The sequence below is a fragment of the Entelurus aequoreus genome, linkage group LG13 (assembly GCF_033978785.1).
Source record: "Entelurus aequoreus isolate RoL-2023_Sb linkage group LG13, RoL_Eaeq_v1.1, whole genome shotgun sequence".
NCBI classification, from domain to species: domain Eukaryota; kingdom Metazoa; phylum Chordata; class Actinopteri; order Syngnathiformes; family Syngnathidae; genus Entelurus; species Entelurus aequoreus.
Genome location: NC_084743.1, coordinates 11194609 through 11221595, shown reverse-complemented (window position 1 = coordinate 11221595; position 26987 = coordinate 11194609). Strand labels below are relative to the sequence as shown.

Sequence of the window (26987 nt, the reverse complement as noted above, 5' to 3'; positions counted from 1 at the left end):
TTATTTTTGTTTGTAAAGAGCAAAAAAAAATCTGGCAGTGAAACAAGTCAAAGTTGTCTTGGTAAGATTTTTTGAAATATGGAATTAGCAAAAAAAAAACATGCAAAAACTGCAGTTTTCCAGTAATATGTGATGATGCGTGTCGGATTGTACGGTATAAAGTACAGTGGTACCAATTAATCAATTTATTTTATTTTATTTACTTTAATTTATTTTATTTAGTTTAATTTTTTTTTGTAAGTGTGTGCTTAGTTTTTGTGTTTTTAACCGTTTGAAAAAAAAAAATCCATTAATTAATCGCACCGTTTAAAAAGCCGCAGAGTTCAAAGTGTAGGAAAAAAATATAGTCGGGAATTCACAGCAAATGAATGGACTTTATTGACATTCTTAAAGACGATCTTAAAGTCTACACATATCTCTTATGTATGACTGCCATCTATAGGTCACACTTATCATTTGGCCATGTACCAAATAAAATAGCTTCGAGGTCGGTAAGCGCAACCAGAATTATTCCGTACATTAGATGCATCGCGATATAATAATAATAATAATAATAATAATAATAATAATAATAATAATAATAATAATAATAATAATAATAAAGACTTGGTAACAGAAATCCGAAAAGAGCAATTACTTTGATGCATTCAGACACGAGAGAAGTCAGGGATATTTCTTATCCTCCCTTTCTGCTGCCGACACCAGTCTGTTTGTCCTCCCGCCATGCAAATTGATTGCAGATCCGTCTTTGCGAGCCTTCCAGAAGCCATTCCGCAGGAATCTATAAATCAGCCCGCTCCCTCATGTCTGATTACGTATTAATTTATGAGCAAAGTGCTAAAGGAGAAAGCCATTCGTCAGGTTTCACCAAGTTGCAGGAGATGCAAATGGAGATCCTCTGTAATGGACAGAATCCTAATTAGAGGAAGTGTCCTGACGGGCTGTTATTACCTAAACACCATCTGGTCAGCTGGACACAGCTCCTCTCTTCTGGGAGCCGCACAGCCATCAAGGGGCCCGACATCAATTCTACAACATTGTGATTAACTCAGTGTGAGGAGTTTTTTGTACTGATTGTCTTGACACATGTACAGTTTCTGTGTATTCAAAATAAAATCCGCCAAGACAATAATAAATATGACATGCATCTGGGGGTTTTAACCTGACCCAATAGCAAAATGTGTTGCGATACTTTTCAAAATAAAGGGCACCAAAACAAATTTCATAATTTGATTTATTTTTACAGAAAATCTTATGACATAATAAACATATTTTTGCTATTGCAATCTAAGGATGATTTTGGAAATTAAAAAAAATATATATATATAAAAAATATATATATATATATATATATATATATATATATATATATATATATATATATATATATATATATATATATATATATATATATATATATATATATATATATATATATATATGTCTTAATTAGATTATCCAAAAAAATAGTGCTCGATACCGTGGTAGAGCGTTATATGTATGTGTGGGGAAAAATCACAAGACTATTTCATCTCTACAGGCCTGTTTCATGAGGGGTTTTCCTCAATCCTCAGGAGATTTTCTCTCTCCTGAGGATTGAGGAAAACCCCTCATGAAACAGGCCTGTAGAGATGAAATAGTCTTGTGATTTTTCCCCACACATACATATATATATATATATATATATATATATATATATATATATATATATATATATATATATATATATATATATATATATATATATATATATATATATATATATATATATATATATATATATATATATATATATATATATATATATATATATATATATATATATATATATATATATATATATATATATATATATATATATATATATATATATATATATATATATATATATATATATATATATAATTTAATTAAATGAATAAATAAATTAAATTAAATTAAATACATAGATTTTTTAAATAAATAAAATAAATAAAATAATTAATTTGTACCATGGTACTTTATTAGGACTAGTATACCACATAACCTGACACACATCATCGCATATTACTGGAAAACTGCAGTTTTTGCACGTTTTTATTTGCTAATTCCTTATTTCAAGAAATCTTACCAAGACAATTTTGACGTGTTCCACTGCCAGATTTTTTTGCCCTTTACAAACAAAAATAAATTAAATTAAATTGAATAAATAAATTTAAAAAATCAAATACATTCAAAAATTAAATGAATTAGATCAGTGGTCCCCAACCTTTTTGTAGCTGCGGACCGGTCAACGCTAAAAAATTTGTCCCACGAACCGGGAGGAGGGTGAATTTTTTTTTCATTTTTTTTTTTCATAAAGAAATACAATCATGTGTGCTTACGGACTGTATCCCTGCAGACTGTATTGATCTATATTGATATATAATGTATATATTGTGTTTTTTATGTTGATTTAATAATTATTATTTTTATTTTTATTTTTATTTTTATTTTTTAATTTCTTGTGCGGCCCGGTACCAATCGGTCCGCGGCCGGTTGGGGACCACTGAATTAGATGACTTAAATGAATTAAATAAATAAATGAATTTAAAAAATAAATGAATTTAAAAAATAAATACATTTAATAAATTATATTAAATTATATAAATTAATAAATTTGTACCACAGTACTTTATTAGGACCGGTATACCGTACAACACGACACACATCATCACATATTACTGGAAAACCACAGTTTCTGCATGTTTTTATTTGCTAATTCCTTATTTCAAGAAATCTTACCAAGACAATTTTGACTTGTTCCACTGCCAGATTTTTTTTGGTCTTTACAAGCAAAAATAAATTAAAATAAATTAGATAAAATAAAATAAAATAAAATAAAATTAAATTAAATAAAATTAAATTAAATTAAATTAAATTAAATTAAATTAAATTAATTGTACCACAGTACTTTATTAGTATTGGTATACCGTACAACCCGACACACATCATCACATATTACTGGAAATGTGCAGTTTTTGCATGTTTTTATTGCTAATTCCTTATTTCAAGAAAACTTACCAAGACAAATTTGACTTGTTTCACTGGCAGATTTGTTTTGGTCTTTACAAGCAAAAATAAATTAAATTAAATTAAATTAAATTAAATTAAATTAAATTAAATTAAGTGTACCACAGTACTTTATTAGTATTGGTATACCGTACAACCCGACACGCATCATCACATATTACTGGAAATGTGCAGTTTTTGCATGTTTTTATTGCTAATTCCTTATTTCAAGAAAACTTACCAAGACAAATTTGACTTGTTTCACTGGCAGATTTTTTTTTTGGTCTTTACAAGCAAAAATAAATTAAATTAAAATAGATAAAATAAAATAAAATAAAATAAAATAAAATAAAATAAAATAAAATAAAATAAAATAAAATAAAATAAAATTAAATTAAATTAAATTAAATTACATTAAATTAAATTAAATTAAATTAATTGTACCACAGTACTTTATTAGTATTGGTATACCGTACAACCCGACACGCATCATCACATATTACTGGAAATGTGCAGTTTTTGCATGTTTTTATTTGCTAATTCCTTATTTCAAGAAATCTTACCAAGACAAATTTGACTTGTTTCACTGGTAGATTTGTTTTGGTCTTTACAAGCAAAATTAAATTAAATTAAATTAGATGAAATTAAATTAAATTAAATTAAATTAAATTAAATTAAATTAAATTAAATTAAATTAAATTAATTGTACCACAGTACTTTATTAGTACCAGTGTACCGTACAACCCGACACGCATCATCACATGTATGTGGCCCACACAGATATTACTGGGAAACTGCAGTTTTTGCACCAAGTTTCATAGTCAAAAAAGGCGGGTTCAGAAAAAAAAAAGTATGTGAGACACTGATCTAATTTATTAGCGACTTTAGTGTTCTTAATGGTCCTCTACTTTCCTACATTTTTTTCTTTTTTGGCGGCACACTCTCACAAAAACAGCAGTCGGGACCTTTTTTATGTAACACTCAAAAAAGAGGATTTACTTTGACACCGGGAATAAACATTAGAGCGAGGTTATTACCTTCCCGCCGTTGCCAACACAAACTGTAGACTTCTAAGCCTCCTGAAAAAAAAGCAGAATTCAAAAACGGCTGAGCTGACGTATCGACTTACAAGGCGGCCATTAAAAAAGCAGATTTACCGCCGTGTCGTTAAATGTCCTTTTTTTCCACGCTCTCATGACGTCACCTTCACTTCCTCTTCCTGTCGTCCTCCAGGTCCTCCCTCGGCCCCTCGGAACGTCATCTCCTCCATCAACGAGACCTCGGTCATCCTGGACTGGAGCTGGCCGGAGGACACGGGCGGCCGCAGGGACCTCACCTTCACCGTCCTCTGCAAGCGATGCCGCGCCGGCACGGCGGACGCCGGCGGGGGCGGTCCGCACTGCGAGCCCTGCAGGGGCAACGTGCGCTTCCTGCCGAGGGCGGCGGGCCTGCAGAACACCACCGTGACGGTGGCGGACCTCCTGGCTCACACCAACTACACCTTCGAGATCGAGGCGCAGAACGGCGTCTCGCCGCTGGCGCCCAAGATGAGGCAGTACGCCGCCGTCACCATCACCACCAATCAGGCCGGTAAGAGATGGTCACAACTCTCTAATAATATATGTATCGAAAATTCCACACTATAGGCAGCTATTTCCCCCCCCCTACGCTTTGAACCCTGCGGCTTATAAAACGGTGCAGCTAATTAGAGGATTTTTTTATTCGCAGACAGCCAAAAAACAAAAACAAATACACTGAAAAGGTGTGTTATCGTTAGTGTTTTCAACCGTACGTCGTCTCGCCGTCCATAGCGTTCTACTCGTATGGATTCTTCATTCATCGCTCCGAGCGACGTTTGTAAGTTTTACAATATAACTAAAACAATTCAACACTTGCTGAACGGCCCTATGTGTGATGTCTGTAGGAGTGTTTTAATGTGTATTTGTACGTGCTATTGTAATGTAATCATGTTAGCATCAGCTAACCGTGTTCGTCTTCTAGTCGTCCATAGCGTTTCTACTCGTATGGATTCTTCATTCTTCGCTCCGAGCAACGTTTGTAAGTTTTACAATATAACTAAAACAATTTGACACTTGCTAAACGGCCCTATGTTTGATATCTGTAGGATTTTTTTCATGCTACTTTTTTCCTACGCTTTGAACCCTGCGGCTTATAGAACGGTGCGGCTAATTAGTGGATTTTTTCTTCGCAGACAGCCAAAAAAACAAAAACAAATACACTGAAAAGGTGTGTTATTGTTAGTGTTTTCAACCGTACGTTGTCTCGCCGTCCATAGCGTTTCTACTCGTATGGATTCTTCATTCATCGCTCCTAACGACGTTTGTAAGTTTTACAATATAACTAAAACAATTCGACACTTGCTAAACGGCCCTATGTGTGATGTCTGTAGGAGTGTTTTAATGTGTATTTGTACGTGCTATTGTAATGTAATCAAGTTAGCATCAGCTAACCGTGTTCGTCTTCTAGTCGTCCATAGCGTTTCTACTCGTATGGATTCTTCATTCTTCGCTCCGAGCGACGTTTGTAAGTTTTACAATATAACTAAAACAATTTGACACTTACTAAACGGCCCTATGTTTGATGTCTGTAGGATTTTTTCATGCTACTTTATTCCTACGCTTTGAACGCTGCGGCTTATAGAACGGTGCGGCTAATTAGTGTTTATTTTCTTCGCAGACAGCCAAAAAAACAAAAACAAATACACTGAAAAGGTGTGTTATCGTTAGTGTTTTCAACCGTACGTTTTCTCGCCGTCCATAGCGTTTCTACTCGTATGGATTCTTCATTCATCGCTCCGAGCGACGTTTGTAAGTTTTACTATATAACTAAAACAATTCAACACTTGCTAAACGGCCCTATGTGTGATGTCTGTAGGAGTGTTTTAATGCGTATTTGTACGTGCTATTGTAACGTAATCAAGTTAGCATCAGCTAACCGTGTTCGTCTTCTGGTCGTCCATAGCGTTTCTACTCGTATGGATTCTTTATTCATCGCTCCGAGCGACGTTTGTAAGTTTTAAAATATAACTAAAACAATTCAACACTTGCTAAACGGCCCTATGTTTGATATCTGTAGGATTTTTTTCATGCTACTTTTTTTCCTACGCTTTGAACCCTGCGGCTTATAAAACGGTGCGGCTAATTAGTGGATGTTTTCTTCGCAGACAGCCAAAAAAACAAAAACAAATACACTAAAAAGGTGTGTTATTGTTTGTGTTTTCAACCGTACGTCGTCTCGCCGTCCATAGCGTTTCTACTCGTATGGATTCTTCATTATTCGCTCCGAGCGACGTTTGTAAGTTTTACAATATAACTAAAACAATTCAACACTTGCTAAACGGCCCTACGTGTGATGTCTGTAGGAGTGTTTTAATGCGTATTTGTACGTGCTATTGTAATGTAATCAAGTTAGCATCAGCTAACCGTGTTCGTCTTCTAGTCGTCCATAGCGTTTCTACTCGTACGGATTCTTCATTCATCGCTCCGAGCGACGTTTGTAAGATTTACAATATAACTAAAACAATTTGACACTTGCTAAACGGCCCTATGTTTGATGTCTGTAGGATTTTGGGGCCACGCCGCCCCCAAGTAAATTTTCAACTCCTCCAAAAGATGGCGCCATAGCACAAATAATAATTACACAACTTTCCAGGCGTCTGCTTGGGTTTAACGACAACTTTTGAAGACAAAACATGGCAATTTGCGGGGGGAAAAAATCCATAAATTAGCTGCACCGTTTTAAAAGCCGCAGAGTTCAAAGTGTAGGGAAAAAGCCACGTACAGTTGACACTTTCATTGTTTTTTGTTTCTTATACATTTCCATGATCAGAAAGGAGCAGATGTAAGAATAATATTCTTATATGTATCTGCCCCCTTTTTAACACAAATTATTTTAGATGACTTTATCACTGTTCCCTCCACCAACACCCCAACTCCAACATGCTTTTTCATTTTCGTTTAAGCATTTTCACAATGACACGTCCAATCAAAATCAAAAATCAGTTTGATATAATTCCAGTTGTCTCTTTTTAAATTTAAAGATAGAAGAAAAAAAATCCATAATTTAGCTGCACCGTTTTATAAGCCGCAGAGTTCAAAGTGTAGGTAAAAAAAAAAAAAGAAGCAGCTTTTACTCTGGAATTTACGGTAATTATTTTTTTTTTAAAAAGTAACTTTCCAAAAACTGCGGAATAAGAAAAATAGCGAAAGGAGAACTTCCACAACGAACATGGCTAGGTTGGTAGATGCTGGGGTTCGAACCAGGAACCCTCAGGTTGCTGGCACGGCCTCCTCCAAAAGATGGCGCCATAGCACAAACAATAATTACACAACTTTTCAGGCATCTGCTTGTGTTTAATGACAACTTTTAAAGACAAAACATGGCAAATTTTCAGAAAAGAAAAAATTCCATGAATTAGCTGCACCGTTTTATAAGCCGCAGAGTTCAAAGTGTAGGGGGAAAAAAAAGAAGCAGCTTCTACTCGGGGGAAAAAAAGGAACTTTCCAAAAACTTCGGAATAAGAAAAATAGTGAAAGGAGAAGTTCCACAACGGACGTGACTAGGTTGGTAGAAACTGGCGCTCGGACCAGGAACCCCCAGGTTGCTGAAACGGCCACTCTCCCAACCGCGCCACGCCGTCCCCAAGTACGTGTTCAACTCCTCCAAAAGATGGCGCCATAGCACAAACAATAATTACACAACTTTTCAGGCGTCTGCTTGGGTTTAATGGAAACTTTTGAAGACAAAACAAAACATTCCATAAATTAGCTGCACCGTTTTATAAGCCGCAGAGTTCAAAGTGTAGGAAAAAAAACAACTTTTACTCGGGAATTTACGGTAATTATAAAAAAAAAAAAAGTAACTTTCCAAAAACTTCGGAATAAGAACAATAGTGAAAAGAGAAGTTCCACAACGGACGTGACTAGGTTGGTAGATGCTGGGGCTCGAACCAGGAATCCTCAGGTTGCTGGCACGGCCTCCTCCAATAGATGGCGCCATAGCACAAACAATAATTACACAACTTTTCAGGCGTCTGCTTGGGTTTAATGAAAACTTTTGAAGACAAAACATAGCAATTTGCGGGGAAAAACATTCCATAAATTAGCCGCACCATTTTATAAGCCACAGAGTGCAAAGTGTAGGGAAAAAAAGAAGCAGCTTCTACTCAGGGGAAAAAAAGGAACTTTCCAAAAACTTCGGAATAAGAAAAATAGTGAAAGGAGAAGTTCCACAACGGACGTGACTAGGTTGGTAGAAACTGGCGCTCGAACCAGGAACCCCCAGGTTGCTGAAACGGCCACTCTCCCAACCTCGCCACGCCATCTCCAAGTGCGTGTTCAACTCCTCCAAAAGATGGCGCCATAGCACAAACAATAATTACACAACTTTCCAGGCGTCTGCTTGGGTTTAAATGAAAACTTTTGATGACAAAACAAAAAATTCCATAAATTAGCTGCACCGTTTTATAAGCCGCAGAGTACAAAGTGTAGGGGGGGAAAAAAGAAGCAGCTTTTACTCGGGAATTTACGGTAATTTTTTTTTTTTTCAAAAAAGGAACTTTCCAAAAACTGTGAAATAAGAAAAATAGTGAAAGGAGAAGTTCCACAACGGATGTGACTAGGTTGGTAGAAGCTGGGGCTCGAACCAGGAATCCTCAGGTTGCTGGCACGGCCTTCTCCAAAAGATGGCGCCATAGCACAAACAATAATTACACAACTTTTATGGCGTCTGCTTGGGTTTAATGGACACTTTTGAAGACAAAACAAGGCAATTTGCGGGAAAAAAAAAATCCATAAATTAGCTGCACCGTTTTATAAGCCGCAGAGTTCAAAGTGTAGGGAAAAAGCCACGTACAGTTGACACTTTCATTGTTTTTTGTTTCTTATACATTTCCATCTTTAGAAAGGAGCAGATGTAAGAATAATATTCTTATATTTATCTGCCCCCTTTTTAACACAAATCATTTTAGATGACTTTATCACTGTTCCCTTCACCAACACCCCAACTCCAACATGCTTTTTCATTTTTGTTTAAGCATTTTCACAATGACACATCCAATCAAAATCAAAAATCAGTTTGATATAATTCCAGTTGTCTCTTTTTGTAACTCTTTTTCAATTCAAAGGTAGAAGAAAACAAATCCATAATTTAGCTGCACCGTTTATAAGCCGCAGAGTTCAAAGTGTAGGGAAAAAAAAAAAAGAAGCAGCTTTTACTCGGGAATTTACGGTATTTTTTTTTTTTTTTAAACTGCGGAATAAGAAAAATAGTGAAAGGAGAAGTTCCACAACGGACGTGACTAGGTCGGTAGAAGCTGGGGCTCGAACCAGGAACCCTGGTGTTCTTGTCTTACATAAGGATTTTGAACGATAGGCACAAATCCCCCCAAAAGTTCCCCTTTAGGTGGGTCTGAGATGAACGGGTGGGTCTAGAAAAGCTGAATTTTGCCACAAAATGTAAGTTTTAACTGACCGATTGGAGTGGTAATGACTTCCTTGGTGTTAAAGAAAGAGTGTGTATATATATATATATATATATATATATATATATATATATATATATATATATATATATATATATATATATATATATATATATATATATATATATATATATATATATATATATATATATATATATATATATATATATATATATATATATATATATATATATATATATATATATATATATATATATATATATATATATATATATATATATATATATATATATATATATATATATATATATATATATATATATATATATATATATATATATATATGCAGGGCCGGCCCGTGGCATAGGCCGTATAGGCAAATGCTAAGGGCGCCGTCCACCAGGGGGCACCACGCCAGTGCCACAAATGTTGGAGAAAAAAAAAAAAAAAAAGTTGGTACTATTATTTCTAAATACAAAAAATAATCCCACGTTAATTAAAATGCAAAGTAAAGCCTATTTAATATAAATATTATTTGTTACAACATTACGCCCATCCCCCCGCACGGTGCGCCCCTCCCTTCCCGTATCATGACTCTTACCACATCAAAAAATCAACACAAGATGTCAAAACGGCCAAAACTGTCAGGTGCCCAGGGAAGAAAAAATAGAAAAGAAGAGGAGGAGAAACGAGAAAAAGACAGAGGTAGCAGGTAGGTAACGTTAGCCTACATGAAATAATTTGTCTGTTACAGAATGTGATAGTAACCTGGCTTATTAGCATTAAGCTAATTTTTACATGATTTGGCAATTGCTAATCAATAAGTAGCTAGTTATGTTTTAACGTCGGGTTAATATTGTGGAGGGGGCTAAATTGTTATGGAAAATAATAATGTAACATTAGGTAATTACAGTACTCCCACCTTACATTCCTCAGGGACATTTATGTATTAGATCTTTTAAGCAGGTGTTTTTTGTTTACATTGTTATTGCCTTCTGGTTAGCTAATGTTTGCCCTGCAGGTAATAGTCACTTTTCCACCCCTTTATATATTAGGTATAGTTGTAAGCGTAGTTGTTAAAGTGCACATCATTAATGTTAATTAAGCAATATCACATGAGAGGGAATGCTGTTTTTTTAATTTGAGCACTGCTGTGATTCGGTTAAAGATAATCATAACATAACATTCTCATGTAATATGTTCATTTGCTTTCTTTAAGTAAAAAAAAAAAAGGTCAAAGACAAAGCTATTCGGTTTCTTGTGAGTATATACACTTCACTGCCTAAAAAGAATGCAAGAAGCTGTAATAAAAGACCACAATGTTATGTCAAATGCACCATGAGAGGGTGCTATGGTGTTCCTGATACCAGACCACGGTACTAGGAAGTGTTGGGACTTGTTTACTGAGGAAATGCGCACAGGAAGACCACCTGCTGGGACAAAGGCTCCTCCACCTCCAGTCAGCAGAAGCAGGTCAATGCAGGATTGACATGAGACTGAAACAACTGACTAGCACGTCGTAGGAGACTCGGAGAAAGCAGACATCTCGTACGAGACATCAAAGTGTGCTTCTTTTTACATTCCATACTCCGAGGTGTGTCACAAAGAAGACCACAAGGCTGGCCTACATACAATCCTCCATTGTTGTATTTATTTGTCCCTGAAAGCTGGTCTGATAAGATAAATAGAAATAACAAAGGCGGGTGGTGTGGAGCAGACACTACTTCAATATGTGTGTGTGTGGAGGTGACAATGTTGTTTAGACACAACACTTTCATTTCTTTCTTCAGATATCACTTTCTCTTTCTTCTCACCTGAGAGTATTGCCTTTTTATTTATGGCTGCTCATTTCATTCCAGTACAACACCAGCTGGACTAAAGGGCGCCGGGATAGGAGCTAAACTAACAAACAAGGGCGCGTGTGTGTGTGTGTGTGTGTGTGTGTGTGTGTGTGTGTGTGTGTGTGTGTGTGTGTGTGTGTGTGTGTGTGTGTGTGTGTGTGTGTGTGTGTGTGTGTGTGTGTGTGAGTGTGTGTGTGTGTGTATATACAGTATATATATATATATATTTTTTTATTTTATTTTATTTTTTTTATTTTTTTTACTTTGAATTTTTTATTTTTTTTTATTTTTTATTTATGCATATGTGTATATTGTATGTGTGTATATGTATGTATGTATATATGTATGTGTCTATGTATCTATATGTATGTTTATTTGTATGTATGTATATATGTATCTATATGTATGTATGTATACAAATATATATATATGTTTATGTGTATGTATGTATATATGTATCTATATGTATGTTTATTTGTATGTATGTATATATGTATCTATATGTATGTATGTATGTAAATATATATATATATATATATATATATATATATATATATATATATATATATATATATATATATATATATATATATATGTATGTTTATGTGTATGTATGTATATATGTATCTATATGTATGTTTATTTGTATCTATATGTATGTTTATTTGTATATATGTATATATGTATCTATATGTATGTATATATATATATATATATATATATATATATATATATATATATATATATATATATATATATATATATATATATATATATATGTATGTTTATGTGTATGTATGTATATATGTATCTATATGTATGTTTATTTGTATGTATATATGTATCTATATGTATGTTTATTTGTATGTATATATGTATCTATATGTATGTTTATTTGTATGTATATATGTATCTATATGTATGTCTATTTGTATGTATGTATATATGTATCTACATGTATGTATGTATATAAATATATATATATATATATATATATATATATATATATATATATATATATATATATATATATATATATATATGTATGTTTATGTGTATGTATGTATATATGTATCTATATGTATGTTTATTTGTATGTATGTATATATGTATCTATATGTATGTTTATTTGTATGTATGTATATATGTATCTATATGTATGTATATATATATATATATATATATATATATATATATATATATATATATATATATATATATATATATATATATATATATATATATATATATATACACGCACACAGACACACACACAAACAGCACCGACGTCTTTATTTTAATTTATACTACACGCATGCTAAAAGAAAGTAAAAATTCAATAACGATGTGCATTTTTTCGAAAGAAATAAATAAAGAAATAAATAAATTAAATATAAATTACGTGAATAATCAATATAATATTGCTAAAATAATCGATATCTCCAGCCCCCCCCCCCCCCCCCCCCCCATCTACACACTAGACTAGATACAGCATCTACACACTAGACTAGATACAACATCTACACACTAGACTAGATACAGCATCTACACACTAGACTAGATACAGCATCTATACACTAGACTAGAAATCCAGATGACACACTGGGGTAGACACAGTATCTCCACACTGTGGTAGACACAGTATCTCCACACTGTGGTAGACACAGTATCTCCACACTGTGGTAGACACAGTATCTCCACACTGTGGTAGACACAGTATCTAGGTCATGCCTGGCAGGACATAGGAGGGCGAAGGCACGCGACACAAAGGAGCCCGAACAAACCGCACGCCATCCCCGTCGCCATGGCGTGAGGACTGAGCGCTGTCTCCACTCAAGCCCTTCCGGATGAGCACGACCTGGATGGCGTCTGAAGTGATGACTCCTGGCAGACGCACGCACGACACAAACATGATTGCCCTCCCCCTTCTTCTTTAACGACGCAGCCTCGCCTCTCGTGCACCTACTGTATGTACGCCACATGAAGCCTGGATATTTACTGGAAATGTTGTCACCATAGTACACGAATGAAAATGTCATCCCTTTGTAGGGATGACATTGTAAATTAGAATAATTTAGTGATGGTGAACATAGTAAAATACCATATTTTCTGGACTATATATATATATATATATTTTTTTTATACTTTCACTTTCACTTTCACTTTCATTTCGGCCTTGTTTATGAGGAAAATGATTTTTTTTTTCTCTCCATATATTAGTCGCACCTTTATATGTTGTGGTTTCAGTTATTTACACAGAAATTGTTTTAAAATTGTTATTTACGTACCTTAATTCTTACCAAACGGTGTCTGTAACAAGGCAGTAAAACGGTCGATCAAACAAAACAGAAGTCATGGTCCCATGAAGCTAGCTCTCCAATCAGCTAAACAGACTCAATAACTCCACGGTGACATTTTGTTGAATGTACAAAACTGAAACAATACAAAAATGATGCCATTATGAGTTATTATTACTAAGACAGACATTTGTACCTATGGGACATTTCACACAGGTCCTCTTTTTTGCAACAATGGCCCCTAAAACTGTCATCCATCTTTTAAAAGACATCTAACAGCGCTCAGAAGAACTAGCAGGCAAGCGGGAAGTCGTATCCGAAGCGTAAATGTTCAAATGAAAGGACAAACTTTCAAAGGGCATTTTCTTATACTTTCACTTTCACTTTCACTTTCATTGTTGCCTTGTTTATGAGGAAAATGACTTTTTTTTCTCTCTCCATATATTAGTCGCACCTTTATATGTTGTGGTTTCAGTTATTTACACAGAAATTGTTTTAAAATTGTTATTTACGTACCTTAATTCTTACCAAACGGTGTCTGTAACAAGGCAGTAAAACGGCGGATCAAACAAAACAGAAGTCTTGGTCCCTTGAAGCTAGCTCTCCAATCAGCTAAACAGATTAAATAACTCCACGCTGACCTTTTTGGTGAATGTACAAAACTGAAACAATACAAAAATAATGCCATTATGAGTTATTATTACTAAGACAGACATTTGTACCTATGGGACATTTCACACAGGTCATCTTTTTTTGCAACAATGGCTCCTAAAACTGTCATCCATCTTTTAAAAGACATCTAACAGCGCTCAGAAGAACTAGCAGGCAAGCGGGAAGTCGTATCCGAAGCGTAAATGTTAAAATGAAAGGACAAACTTTCAAATAAGGGCATTTTCTTATACTTTCACTTTCACTTTCACTTTCATTTCGGCCTTGTTTATGAGGAAAATGATTTTTTCTCCCCTCCATATATTAGTTGCACCTTTATATGTTGTGGTTTCAGTTATTTACACAGAAATTGTTTTAAAATTGTTATTTACGTACCTTAATTCTTACCAAACGGTGTCCGTAACAAGGCAGTAAAACGGCCGATCAAACAAAACAGAAGTCATGGTCCCATGAAGCTAGCTCTCCAATCAGCTAAACAGACTCAATAACTCCACGGTGACATTTTGTTGAATGTACAAAACTGAAACAATACAAAAATAATGCCATTATGAGTTATTATTACCAAGACAGACATTTTTACCTATGGGACATTTCACACAGGTCATCTTTTTTGCAACAATGGCCCCTAAAACTGTCATCCATCTTTTAAAAGACATCTAACAGCGCTCAGAAGAACTAGCAGTCAAGCGGGAAGTCGTATCCGAAGCGTAAATGTTCAAATGAAAGGACAAACTTTCAAAGGGTATTTTATTATACTTTCACTTTCACTTTCACTTTCACTTTCAATTCGGCCTTGTTGATGAGGAAGATGATTTTTTTTTCTCTCCATATATTAGTCGCACCTTTATATGTTGTGGTTTCAGTTATTTACACAGAAATTGTTTTAAAATATTTATTTACGTACCTTAATTCTTACCAAACGGTGTCTGTAACAAGGCAGTAAAACGGCCGACCAAACAAAACAGAAGTCATGGTCCCATGAAGCTAGCTCTCCAATCAGCTAAACAGACTCAATAACTCCACGGTGACATTTTGGTGAATGTACAAAACTGAAACAATACAAAAATAATGCCATTATGAGTTATTATTACTGAGACAGACATGTGTACCTATGGGACATTTCACACAGGTCATCTTTTTTTGCAACAATGGCTCCTAAAACTGCCATCCATCTTTTAAAAGACATCTAACAGCGCTCAGAAGAACTAGCAGGCAAGCGGGAAGTCGTATCCGAAGTGTAAAAAGTTGAAAATGAAAGGACAAACTGCCAAAGGGCCTTTTCTTACACTTTCACTTTCACTTTCACTTTCACTTTCATTTTGGCCTTGTTTTGCTCTCGCCTGTTTTTTTGGAGCTATATTTTGCGTATTTTGTGTCTAGGATGGGATTAATTCATCAATTCCAGCTGTTGTATCTAATTTGTAAAGCCTAATCATTGCCGATATACTCCTGGAGGTGCACTGCAAAAAAGATCTGAAAAAAAAAATATATAAAATGACTAAATTTTAGGAAAAAAAATACTAAAAACTAGTGATATTATTTTACCATGCAGCTAGTTTGGTTTTAGTTGATAAGACATCTTAAATTAAAATATGTATATCGAGAAATAGCAGGGATTTTAGAATAGAATGGACTTTATTGTCATTATATTTGCATATAACGAGATTGAGGACTCCAACTTAAAGTGCGGTGGTGGAAACAAATATGGAATAAAAATAAATCACATAAGTAATAAAGATAAAAAATAAGAATTGAAATAAACAGACTGCTATCCAATAAAAACTATAAGCAATCTTAAAACAATATACAAAAAAACTGTACAATATACAGAACAAAACTGTGTGAGTACTGGAGTAATAAAGTAATAACAATCAGTTTTGCACTCGGAGGGTAATATTGCACAGTAGGGTATTGGGATAGGATATTGTATAGGCGTGAATAATTAATTGTAAGCGAGAAATAAGTATTTTATCCTGAAAAAAAGCATTATTTAATTGCGATATTTAAATGAAGCATCCTTTAAACAAGATTTTCTATGTGGGGGGAAAAGCAAAATATCTTATTTGAATAGTCATTCTCTCAATTTGACCATTTTTGAACGTGAATACACAAACTATACCGTGGCTACACCCACTAAATGTTATGAGGAAAATGTTGTTTACATATATTAGTCACAGATTTATATGTTGTGAATTGAGTTATTTACACAGAAACAAACGCAAATGTTTATTTACATACATTCATTGTTTCCAAAACGGTGTCTGTAACAAGGCAGTAAAACGGCTGATTAAACAAAACAGAAGTCATCGTCTTTGACCTGCTAGCTGCGAAAGTTAGCTCTCCAATCAGCTAAACACACTCAATAACTCCACGGTGACGCTTTGGTGAATTTACAAAACTGAAACAATACAAAAACAATGCTATTGTAAGTTATTGTTACTAAGACAGATTTATTTATTATTTATCGTCACAAAATCTTTTTTCCTTTAAAAAATAAATTTCATATCATGTTTATAAAGTCAGGAAATACGTCCCTGGACACATGAGGACTTTAAATTATGAACAATGTATGATCCTGTAACAACTCGGTATCGGATCGATACCTAAATGTGTGGTATCATCCAAAACTAATGTAAAGTATCAAAGAAGAGAAGAATAAGTGATTATTACATTTTAACAGAAGTGTAGATAGAACATGTTGAAACAGAAAAAAAGCAGATATTAACAGTAAATGAACAAGTGGATTAATAATAATTTTTTACAGTTTGTCCCTCGTAATGTAGCCAAAATAATAGGTAGATAAATGACACAATATGTTACTGCATACGTCAGCAGACTAATTAGGAGTCTTTGTTTGTTTACTTACTACTAAAAGACAAGTTGTCTAGTATGTTTGCTATTTTATTTAAGGACTAAATTACAACAATAAACATATGTTTCATGTACACTAAGATTTGCAGTTAAAATAAAGCCAATAATGCCATTTTGTTGTTGTCTCCTTTATTTAGAAAAGTATCGAAAAGTATCAAAATACAATTTGATATCGATACCAGAATATCGGTAGACAAATTAGGAGTCTTTGTTTGTTTACTTACTACTAAAAGACAAGTTGTCTAGTATGTTCACTATTTTATTCAAGGACTAAATGACAATAATAAACATTTGTTTCATGTACACTAAGATTTTTCATTAAAATAAAGCCAATAATGCCATTTTTTTGTTGTCCCCTTTATTTAGAAAAGTATGGAAAAGTATCGAAATACAATTTGATACCGATACCAGAATATCGGTAGACAAATTAGGAGTCTTTGTTTGTTTACTTACTACTAAAAGACAAGTTGTCTAGTATGTTCACTATTTTATTTAAGGACTAAATTGCAATAATAAACATAAGTTTCATGTACACTAAGATTTTTCATTAAAATAAAGCCAATAATGCCATTTTTTTGTTGTCCCCTTTATTTAGAAAAGTATGGAAAAGTATCGAAATACAATTTGATACCGATACCAGAATATTGGTAGACAAATAGAAGTCTTTGTTTGTTTACTTACTACTAAAAGACAAGTTTTCTAGTATGTTCACTATTTTATTCAAGGACTAAATGACAATAATAAACATTTGTTTCATGTACTCTAAGATTTTTTGTTCAATAAAGCCAATAATGACATTTTTGTGGTCCCCTTTGTTGAGAAAAGTATCGAAAAGTATCAAAATAATTTTTATACTGTTACCAAAATACTGGTAGACAAATTTGGAGCCTTTGGTTGCTTACTTACTACTAAAAGACAAGTTGTCTAGTATGTTCACTATTTTATTTAAGGACTAAATGACAATAATAAACATTTGTTTCATGTACACTAAGATTTGCAGTTAAAATAAAGTCAATAATGCCAATTTTTTTGTGGTACCCTTTATTTAGAAAAGTATAGAAAAGTATCGAAATACAATTTGATACCGATACCAGAATATCGGTAGACAAATTAGGAGTCTTTGTTTGTTTACTTACTACTAAAAGACAAGTTGTCTAGTATGTTCACTATTTTATTCAAGGACTAAATTGCAATAATAAACATATGTTTCATGTACACTAACATTTTTCATAAAAAAAAAGCCAATAATGGCATTTTTTTGTGGTCCCCTTTATTTAGAAAAGTATGGAAAAGTATCGAAATACAATTTGATACCGATACCAGAATATCGGTAGACTAATTAGGAGTCTTTGTTTGTTTACTTACTACTAAAAGACAAGTTGTCTAGTATGTTCACTATTTTATTCAAGGACTAAATGACAATAATAAACATTTGTTTCATGTACACTAAGATTTGCAGTTAAAATAAAGCCAATAATGCAATATTTGTGGTCCCCTTTATTTATAAAAGTATCTAAACAATGGTTGGCAACCCTACATAATGACTAGGGTCTACGTGGTCGTGTGGCAGCAGTCAGATCCTGTGGACTCAAAAAGTTACAAAGCGCCTGTATGAACATAATTAGACCGCACCAGCCCAGCTGTGCACCATTAGGTATGATAAGAACCAGACGTCGTCTCAATGGCAGGACAAGGATCAGCGGCCAATATCCTTCCTTTCGGTATGTTTGCTCACTCAAGCACGCCTCGGCGGCCATGGGGATTTACTTTTGGCGACACTGCGGTCGACAACGCTTTGTGATCCTCCATCTGTGGTCCACGGACTTGCAACTTCACCTGAGGACAACCTACACATATGCACGCCGTCTCTCGCTATCTCTGCCTCCGGCTGCTCACTCCGCGCTGGCCCTCGGACTTTACGAGGATTAAGGATGTCGGCAGCCCCGCACGATCTACTCCCACATGTTAAAAGACGGATTAGGTATTCCCCCGGGTTGTCACGCTGTGTCCGGGCGCTTCTGTCAAGATGCTGTCAGATAGATTTACCTCCTATCATCTTTTTCGCCCCTCCAACTCGTGGTCGTCGCTCTGTTGACAACCTGGACCTGTGATCTGCATTTAGAGCGGCTTATTCCAGAAGTAGTCCTCTGAACTGCGACTGGAGGAGAAAAACCAAACAGCTGGACAAGCGGCAAAAAGCTTCAATTTAAAAAAATGCTTGAAAGTGCTTTGAAGTATTACCGCAGCCTTTATATATGACAACTTCCAAACAACCTTCCCTAGTCATGGTGCAAAAAAAAATAATGCAACTGATCTGCATTTAGAGCAGCTTATTCCAGAAGTAGTCCTCTGAACTGCGACTGGAGGAGAAAAACCAAACAGCTGGACAAGCGGCAAAAAGCTTCAATTTAAAAAAATGCTTGAAAGTGCTTTGAAGTATTACCGCAGCCTTTATATATGACAACTTCCAAACAACCTTCCCTAGTCATGGTGCAAAAAAAAATAATGCAACTGATCTGCATTTAGAGCAGCTTATTCCAGAAGTAGTCCTCTGAACTGCGACTGGAGGAGAAAAACCAAACAGCTGGACAAGCGGCAAAAGCTTCAATATAAAAAAAATGCTTGAAAGTGCTTTGAAGTATTACCGCAGCCTTTATATATGACAATTTCCAAACAACCTTCCCTAGTCATGGTGCAAAAAAAAAAAAAAAAAATGCAACTGGGCTGCATTTAGAGCAGCTTATTCCAGAAGTAGCCCCTTTGAACTGCGACTGGAGGAGAAAAACCAAACAGCTGGACAAGCGGCAAAAAGCTTCAATCTAAAAAAATGTTTGAAAGTGCTTTGAAGTATTACCGCAGCCTTTATATATGACAACTTCCAAACAACCTTCCCTAGTCATAGTGCAAAAAAATGCAACTGATATGCATTTAGAGCAGCTTATTCCAGAAGTAGCCCTCTGAACTGCGACTGGAGGAGAAAAACCAAACAGCTGGACAAGCGGCAAAAAGCTTCAATCTAAAAAAAATGCTTGAAAGTCCTTCGAAGTATTACCGCAGCCTTTATATATGACAACTTCCAAACAACCTTCCCTAGTCATGGTGCAAAAAAACTAACACAAAGGTCAACACACTTTGTCACACATAACACAACCTACTCACTGAACTTTGTGATGTTATGAAAAACGTCCAAACACCATAAACAAAAATCACAATTACTCCTATTTAAATCCATCAGAGTGCATGCTGGGAAACGAGTAAAACACTCTCTCCACACTCATCCATGTTTGGCACATATTTCTTATTAATTACACAACTTGGAGGAGGTCGCCACGGAAGTAAACAAGGTAGCCTTAGACCTAGATTTAGACAAACTTTATTAAACCAAAAGGGAAATTGTTCCACACGGTAGCTCAGTTACAAAGGAATGGAAAGGAAATAACCTTCCCTAATCATGGTGCAAAAAAAGGAATTTGTGAAACTGAAACAATACAAAACAATTTTTGACTTGGGGGGCCACATTGGGCGGAAAACATTTAGGAGTCAAACTTTCACATACTCTATATAATTGATATAATTGGATATGAAGAGTATGTGAAAGTTTGACTCCTACATTTTTTCCGCCCAATGTGGCCCCCCAAGTCAAAAATGTTTTTGTATTGTTTCAGTTTCACAAATTCCTCAGTAAATTTACCAAAACGTCACCGTGGAGTTATTGAGTCTGTTTATCTGATTGGAGAGCTAGCTTCCGCAGCTAGTGGGTCCATGACCATGACTTCTGTTTTGTTTGATCAGCCGTTTTACTGCTGTGTTAGAGACACCGTTTGGAAACAATTAAGGTATGTAAATAAACATTTACAGAACATTTCTGTGTAAATAACTAATTTCACGCTCATTTCCGGTGCGGCTTATATATGGAAAATATGTTTTTCTTGTAAAATTTAGTATGTGTGGCTAATAATCTGGAAAATATGGTATTTATGTCCTCATCCTGCACTCAAAGCGTGGGTGAGAATGCACTACCATGCCATTCCTCCGGTGTGAAGACTGGTGAAGTCCAAACGAGAAAGAGATGATACAGTATTATCTGCTCACAGATGCTACCTGGTGGTTGTTGGAGAACTCTGTAGCTCATCCTGGATAAATGACCCAACCCCCCACTCTGTAATGCTGCAATCACACGCAGGATTCTCACAGTAATGAGGCAACAAAATCCTCCAGACCGACTGTAGATCACAATTTTAATGCTAAATGATTATATTTGCATTTTGTCCTCCCAGTGTTGTGTCTGATAGTCAGCATATAGTCTGCATTTACATCAAAAAACTAATAGATTGTACTCTCTTTTTTGCTATTTTTGTGCTATCAAGTTTGCACGTGTTTTGGTAAGCAACCAATTGTCAGAAACATTGCGGAAATCCAATACATCCGATTATATGCAAAAAAAAGACACAAACGGTGTTGGTTCAAACATGCATTATTATTGATTTTCTTTAAAAAAATAATTGTTGTATGAGAGAAAAAGCTAAGTATATTGATATTTTATTGAATAAACAGCAATTTGACTACAATGGCGTTTCCACACATGATGGTTAGATCACAGAGGTTCGTAATTATAGTGTTGCATGTCCTTTTAATTGACATTTTTATCTTTTTATGAGCCTATAATTTCAGTAATTACACTAACACACCAGGCATATATTATCCCAGTGCACTCCCCGGCTAATAGGTAGTTGTGTGAGGTTGCTAATACACCCCCATACCATCACACACTAATCACTAATACACCCCCATACCATCACACATGCTGCCTTTTACACTTTAAACCTAGAACAGTCTGGATGATTCTTTCCCTCTTTGGTCTGGAGAACCAAACGTCCACAGTTTCCAAAAAAAACAATTTGAAATGTGGACTCGTCAGACAGGCCTGGCCCTAACCAATCTGTGCACTTTAACAACTAGGCTTACAACTATACCTAATATATAAAGGGGTGGAAAAGTGACTATTACCTGCAGGGCAAACATTAGCTAACCAGAAGGCAATAACAATGTAAACAAAAAACACCTGCTTAAAAGATCTAATACAAATGTCCCTGAGGAATGTAAGGTGGGAGTACTATAATTACCTAATGTTACATTATTATTTTCCATAACAAATTAGCCCCCTCCACAATATTAACCCGACGTTAAAACAGAACTAGCTATTTATTGATTACAAATTGCCGAATCATGTAACATTAGCTTAATGCTATAAAAAGCCAGGTTACTATCACATTCTGTAACAGACAAATAATTTCATGTAGGCTAACGTTACTCGTATACCTGCTACCTCTGTCTTTTTCTCGTTTCTCCTCCTCTTCTTTTCTATTTTTTCTTACTTTGCATTTTAATTAACGTGGGATTATTTTTTGCATTTAGAAATAATAGTACCAACTTTTCTTTTTTTTTTCTCCAACATTTGTGGCACTGGCGTGGCGCCCCCTGATGGACGGCGCCCTTAGCATTTGCCTATACGGCCTATGCCACGGGCCGGCCCTGTCGTCAGACCACAGAACACTTTTCCACTTTGCATCAGTCCATCTTAGATGAGCTCGGGCCCAGCGAAGCCGGCAGCGTTTCTGGGTGTTGTTGATAAACGGATTAGTACAAATTCCAGACAAAAAAAACAAAACAAAAACGCTGCTTTTCTCCTACGCTTTGCACCCTGCGGCTTATAAAACTGTGCAGCTAATTTTATGGACGTTTCTTAGCTTATGGACGTAATGCAAATAGTTTTCACCGAACACATGCAAAGACACTTAAAAAGGTGTGTTATTGTTTTTGCTACGGCGCCATCTTTCGGACGAGTTTGCTTACTGCAGGTAATGTAATGAATGTGAATTCCGGCTGTTTAAATCTTTAGGCCGGAAGTAGAAGTGTCGTTCCGGCTTCTAATCCTCCATAGCGTTTCTACTCGCACGGATTATTCATTCATCGCTCCAAGTGACGCTTGTAAGTTTTACAATGTAACTAAAACAATTATTACTTACTAATCTGTCCCATGTGTGATGTTTGTAGGAGGGTTTTTATTAATATCTAGCGTTGTTAGCATGAACTAATATGCTAACACGTTTACGAATGCCTGTGTTAGAATTATTAACTTACAACAGCATTCTTTTTGTATTGTTTGTTGTCACAAATTTCTCAGTAAATTCACCAAAACGTCACCGTGGAGTTATTGAGTCTGTTTAGCTGATTCGAGAGCTAGCTTCCGCACCTAGTGCGTCCATGACCATGACTTCTGTTTTGTTTGATCGGCCGTTTTACTGCCGTGTTAGAGACACCATTTGGAAACAATTAAGGTATGTAAATAAGCATTTACAGAATTTTTATGTGTAAATAACTGATTTCACACTCATTTCCGGTGCGGCTTATATATGGAACATATGTTTTTCTTGTAAAATTTAGTGTGTGTGGCTAATAATCCGGAAAATACGGTAGTTATTTCCTCATTACACACGTTCTGTCTCCTTATATTATTTTTTTATTTTTTATTTTTTGACACATTGCTTTGTTTATGCATCGTAATGTGAGTCAGGGCTGTTAGAGACTTATTCCAAATTAGATTACATTCATTTTTGTCCTCAAAATTCCACAGAAAATACCCCATAAGGACAATGTGAAAAGTTTTTCTTTTAAATTTTCCTAATTTGTTAAAAATAAAAAAACAGAAAAATAGTAAATTAGCACAAAAATTCGTTTACACATTTTGCATTTTTTTTTAAATGCTAATAACAATGTGAAAAATTTTGTTTAAAATTGTGCAAATTTATACGAAAAAAAGAGTCATAGTAAATTAGCAAAATAAAAAAAATAAAAACTTTTCATAATATTAGCTTTTTTTTTTATTTAAAAAAAATGGTAATGTGAAAGTTTTTGTTTTACATTTTGCAAATGTATTAAAAATTAAAAGCAAGAGACAGCAAATTAGTAAAATAAAAATAAAAAACTTTTCACATTGTTATTAGCATTATATATATATTTTTAAATGCTAATGTCCTATTTTTTTTTTAAATTTTTTTTTTTTATTTTTTTTTTATTGACATCCAGCATCAGACATTCCTATCCATTGCATCATATTCACATACATCATATATCGGTTGTCTGCCCTAAATGTCAAAATATTTTTTGTTTGTATCCCAACCACACGTTCCGTGTTCTTTTTTAAATTTAATTACATTTTTATTTTTTTTGACACATTGCTTTGTTTATGCATCGTAATGTGAGTCGGGGCTGTTACAGACATATTACAAATTAGATTACATTCATTTTTGTCCTCAAAATTCCACAGAAAATACCCCATAATGACAATGTGAAAAGTTTTTCTTTTAAATTTTCCTAATTTGTTAAAAATAAAAAAAAACGAGAAACATAGTAAATTAGCACAAAAAAAACTTTTCACATTATTTGCATTTTTTTAAGTTTAAAAATGCTAATAACAATGTAAAAAGTTGTGTTTAAAATTGTGCAAATTTATACGAAAAAAAGAGTCATAGTAAATTAGCAAAATAAAAATAAAAAACTTTTCATAATTTTAGCATTTTTTTTTTATTTAAAAAAATGGTAATGTGAAAGTTTTTGTTTTACATTTTGCAAATGTATTCAAAATTAAAAACAAGAGACAGCAAATTAGGAAAAAAAACGAAACTTTTCACATTTTTATTAGCATTATATATATTTTTTTAAATGCTAATATCCAATTTTTTTTTTAAATATTTTTATTTTATTTATTTTTTTATTGACATACAGCATCAGACATTCCTATCCATTACATCATATTCACATACATCATATATCGGTTGTCTGCCCTAAATGTCAAAATATTTGTTGTTTATATCCCAACCACACGTTTCGTCTTCTTTTTTAAATTTAATTTAATTTAATTTTTTTTGACACATTGCTTTGTTTATGCATCGTAATGTGAGTCAGGGCTGTTACAGACATATTCCAAATTAGATTACATTCATTTTTGTCCTCAGTTTCCTAAATCGTTAAAACATTTAAAAAAAAGAGAAACATAGTAAATTAGCATACTTTTTTTTTTCACATTTTGCTTTTTTTTTTTTAAATGCTAATATCAATGTGAAAAGTTTTGTTTAAAATTTAGCAAATTTATTTTTAAAAAAGAGTCATAGTAAATTAGCAAAATCAAATAAAAAAGTTTTCACATTAGCATTTTTTTTAATTAAAAAAAATGGTAATGTGAAAGTTTTTGTTTTAAATTGTGCAAATGTATTAAAAATAAAAAACGAGAGACAGTAAATTAGGAAAATAAAAATAAAAACCTTTTCACATTGTTATTAGCATTATATATTTTTTTAAATGCTAATGTCCGATTTTTTTTTAAATATTTGTATTTTTTTATTTTTTTATTGACATCCAGCATCAGACATTCCTATCCATTACATCATATTCACATACATCATATATCGGTTGTCTGCCCTAAATGTCAAAATATTTGTTGTTTGTATCCCAACCACACGTTCCGTCTTCTTTTTTTAATTTGATTTAATTTTTATTTTTTTGACACATTGCTTTGTTTATGCATCGTAATGTGAGTCAGGGCTGTTACAGACATATTCCAAATTAGATTACATTCATTTTTGTCCTCAAAATTCCACATAAAATACCCCATAATGACAATGTGAAAAGTTTTTCTTTTAAAGTTTCCTAAATAGTTAAAAAATAAAAAAAACAGAAACATAGTAAATTAGCACAAGAATTAGTTTTCAAATTTTGCATTTTTTTTAAAAATTGCTAATAACAATGTGAAAAGTTTTGTTTAAAATTTAGCAAATTTATAAAAAAAAGAGTCATAGTAAATTAGCAAAATAAAAAATAAAAAATGTTCACATTATTAGCATTTTTTTTATTAAAAAAAATAGTAATGTGAAAGTTTTTGTTTTAAATATTGCAAATGTATTAAAAATAAAAAACAAGAGACAGTAAATCAGGAAAATAAAAATAAAAAACTTTGCACATTGTTATTAGCATTATTTTAATTTTAAAAAATGCTAATGTACGATTTATTTCTTTATTTTATTTTTTTCATTTTATTTTTATTGACATCCAGCATCAGACATTCCTATTCATTACATCATATTCACATACATGACATATCTGTTGTCTGCCCTAAATGTCAAAATATTTTTTGTTTTTATCCCAACCACACGTTCCGTCTTCTAATCCTCCATAGCGTTTCTACTTGCATGGATTATTCATTCATCTCTCCAAGCGACGTTTGTACATTTTACAATATAACTAAAACAATTCTTACTTACTAATCTGTCCCTGTAGAAGAGTTTTCATTAATATATAGCGTTGTTAGCATGAGCTAATATGCTAACATGTTTACGAGTGTCTGTGTTAGTAGTATTAACTTATATGCAGCACAAACGTAGCACCAGGTTATTTTAAAACGTGCTATGATGAAGGTGGCAATAAATAGCATGGCATCACCCTGATATTCTCCCCATCTGGGTCCATCCTAGGAACAAAAGGGTAAAAAAACCTCACATGAGTTAATATGCATGGCAAGACCAAAACACACCCCGGTGCCCACAAACACACTCACTGGCTTTGTATTCGGCAATCAGGCAAAGCTTGAACATTTCAAAGACAAACATGTTTTTTCCTGCGGTCTAATAAAAAGACAAGTCAAGGCCTGGGATGCCGAGCAGGCCTGCAGCTGGCTGGCAATTAGAGAGCAGTAAAAGCCGGGAAATGAGAAAGGGAGGGTACAGAGAGAGAGAGAGAGAGGGAGCGAAAAAAAAAGCGTGG

The 26987-nt window shown here is 33.8% G+C and overlaps 2 protein-coding genes across 2 annotated transcripts in view; one reads left to right on the top strand and one right to left on the bottom strand.

Annotated features, from left to right (window-relative positions):
- Positions 1 to 26987, bottom strand: part of LOC133663173 (ephrin type-A receptor 3-like) — an 843338-nt gene that overhangs the window by 211566 nt on the left and 604785 nt on the right. The window lies entirely within an intron of this gene.
- Positions 1 to 26987, top strand: part of LOC133663172 (ephrin type-A receptor 3-like) — a 168763-nt gene that overhangs the window by 138669 nt on the left and 3107 nt on the right. The window contains exon 5 of the mRNA XM_062067452.1: positions 4264 to 4620. Coding sequence (XP_061923436.1) covers positions 4264 to 4620 — 357 coding nt within the window. The remainder of the gene's footprint in view (positions 1 to 4263; positions 4621 to 26987) is intronic.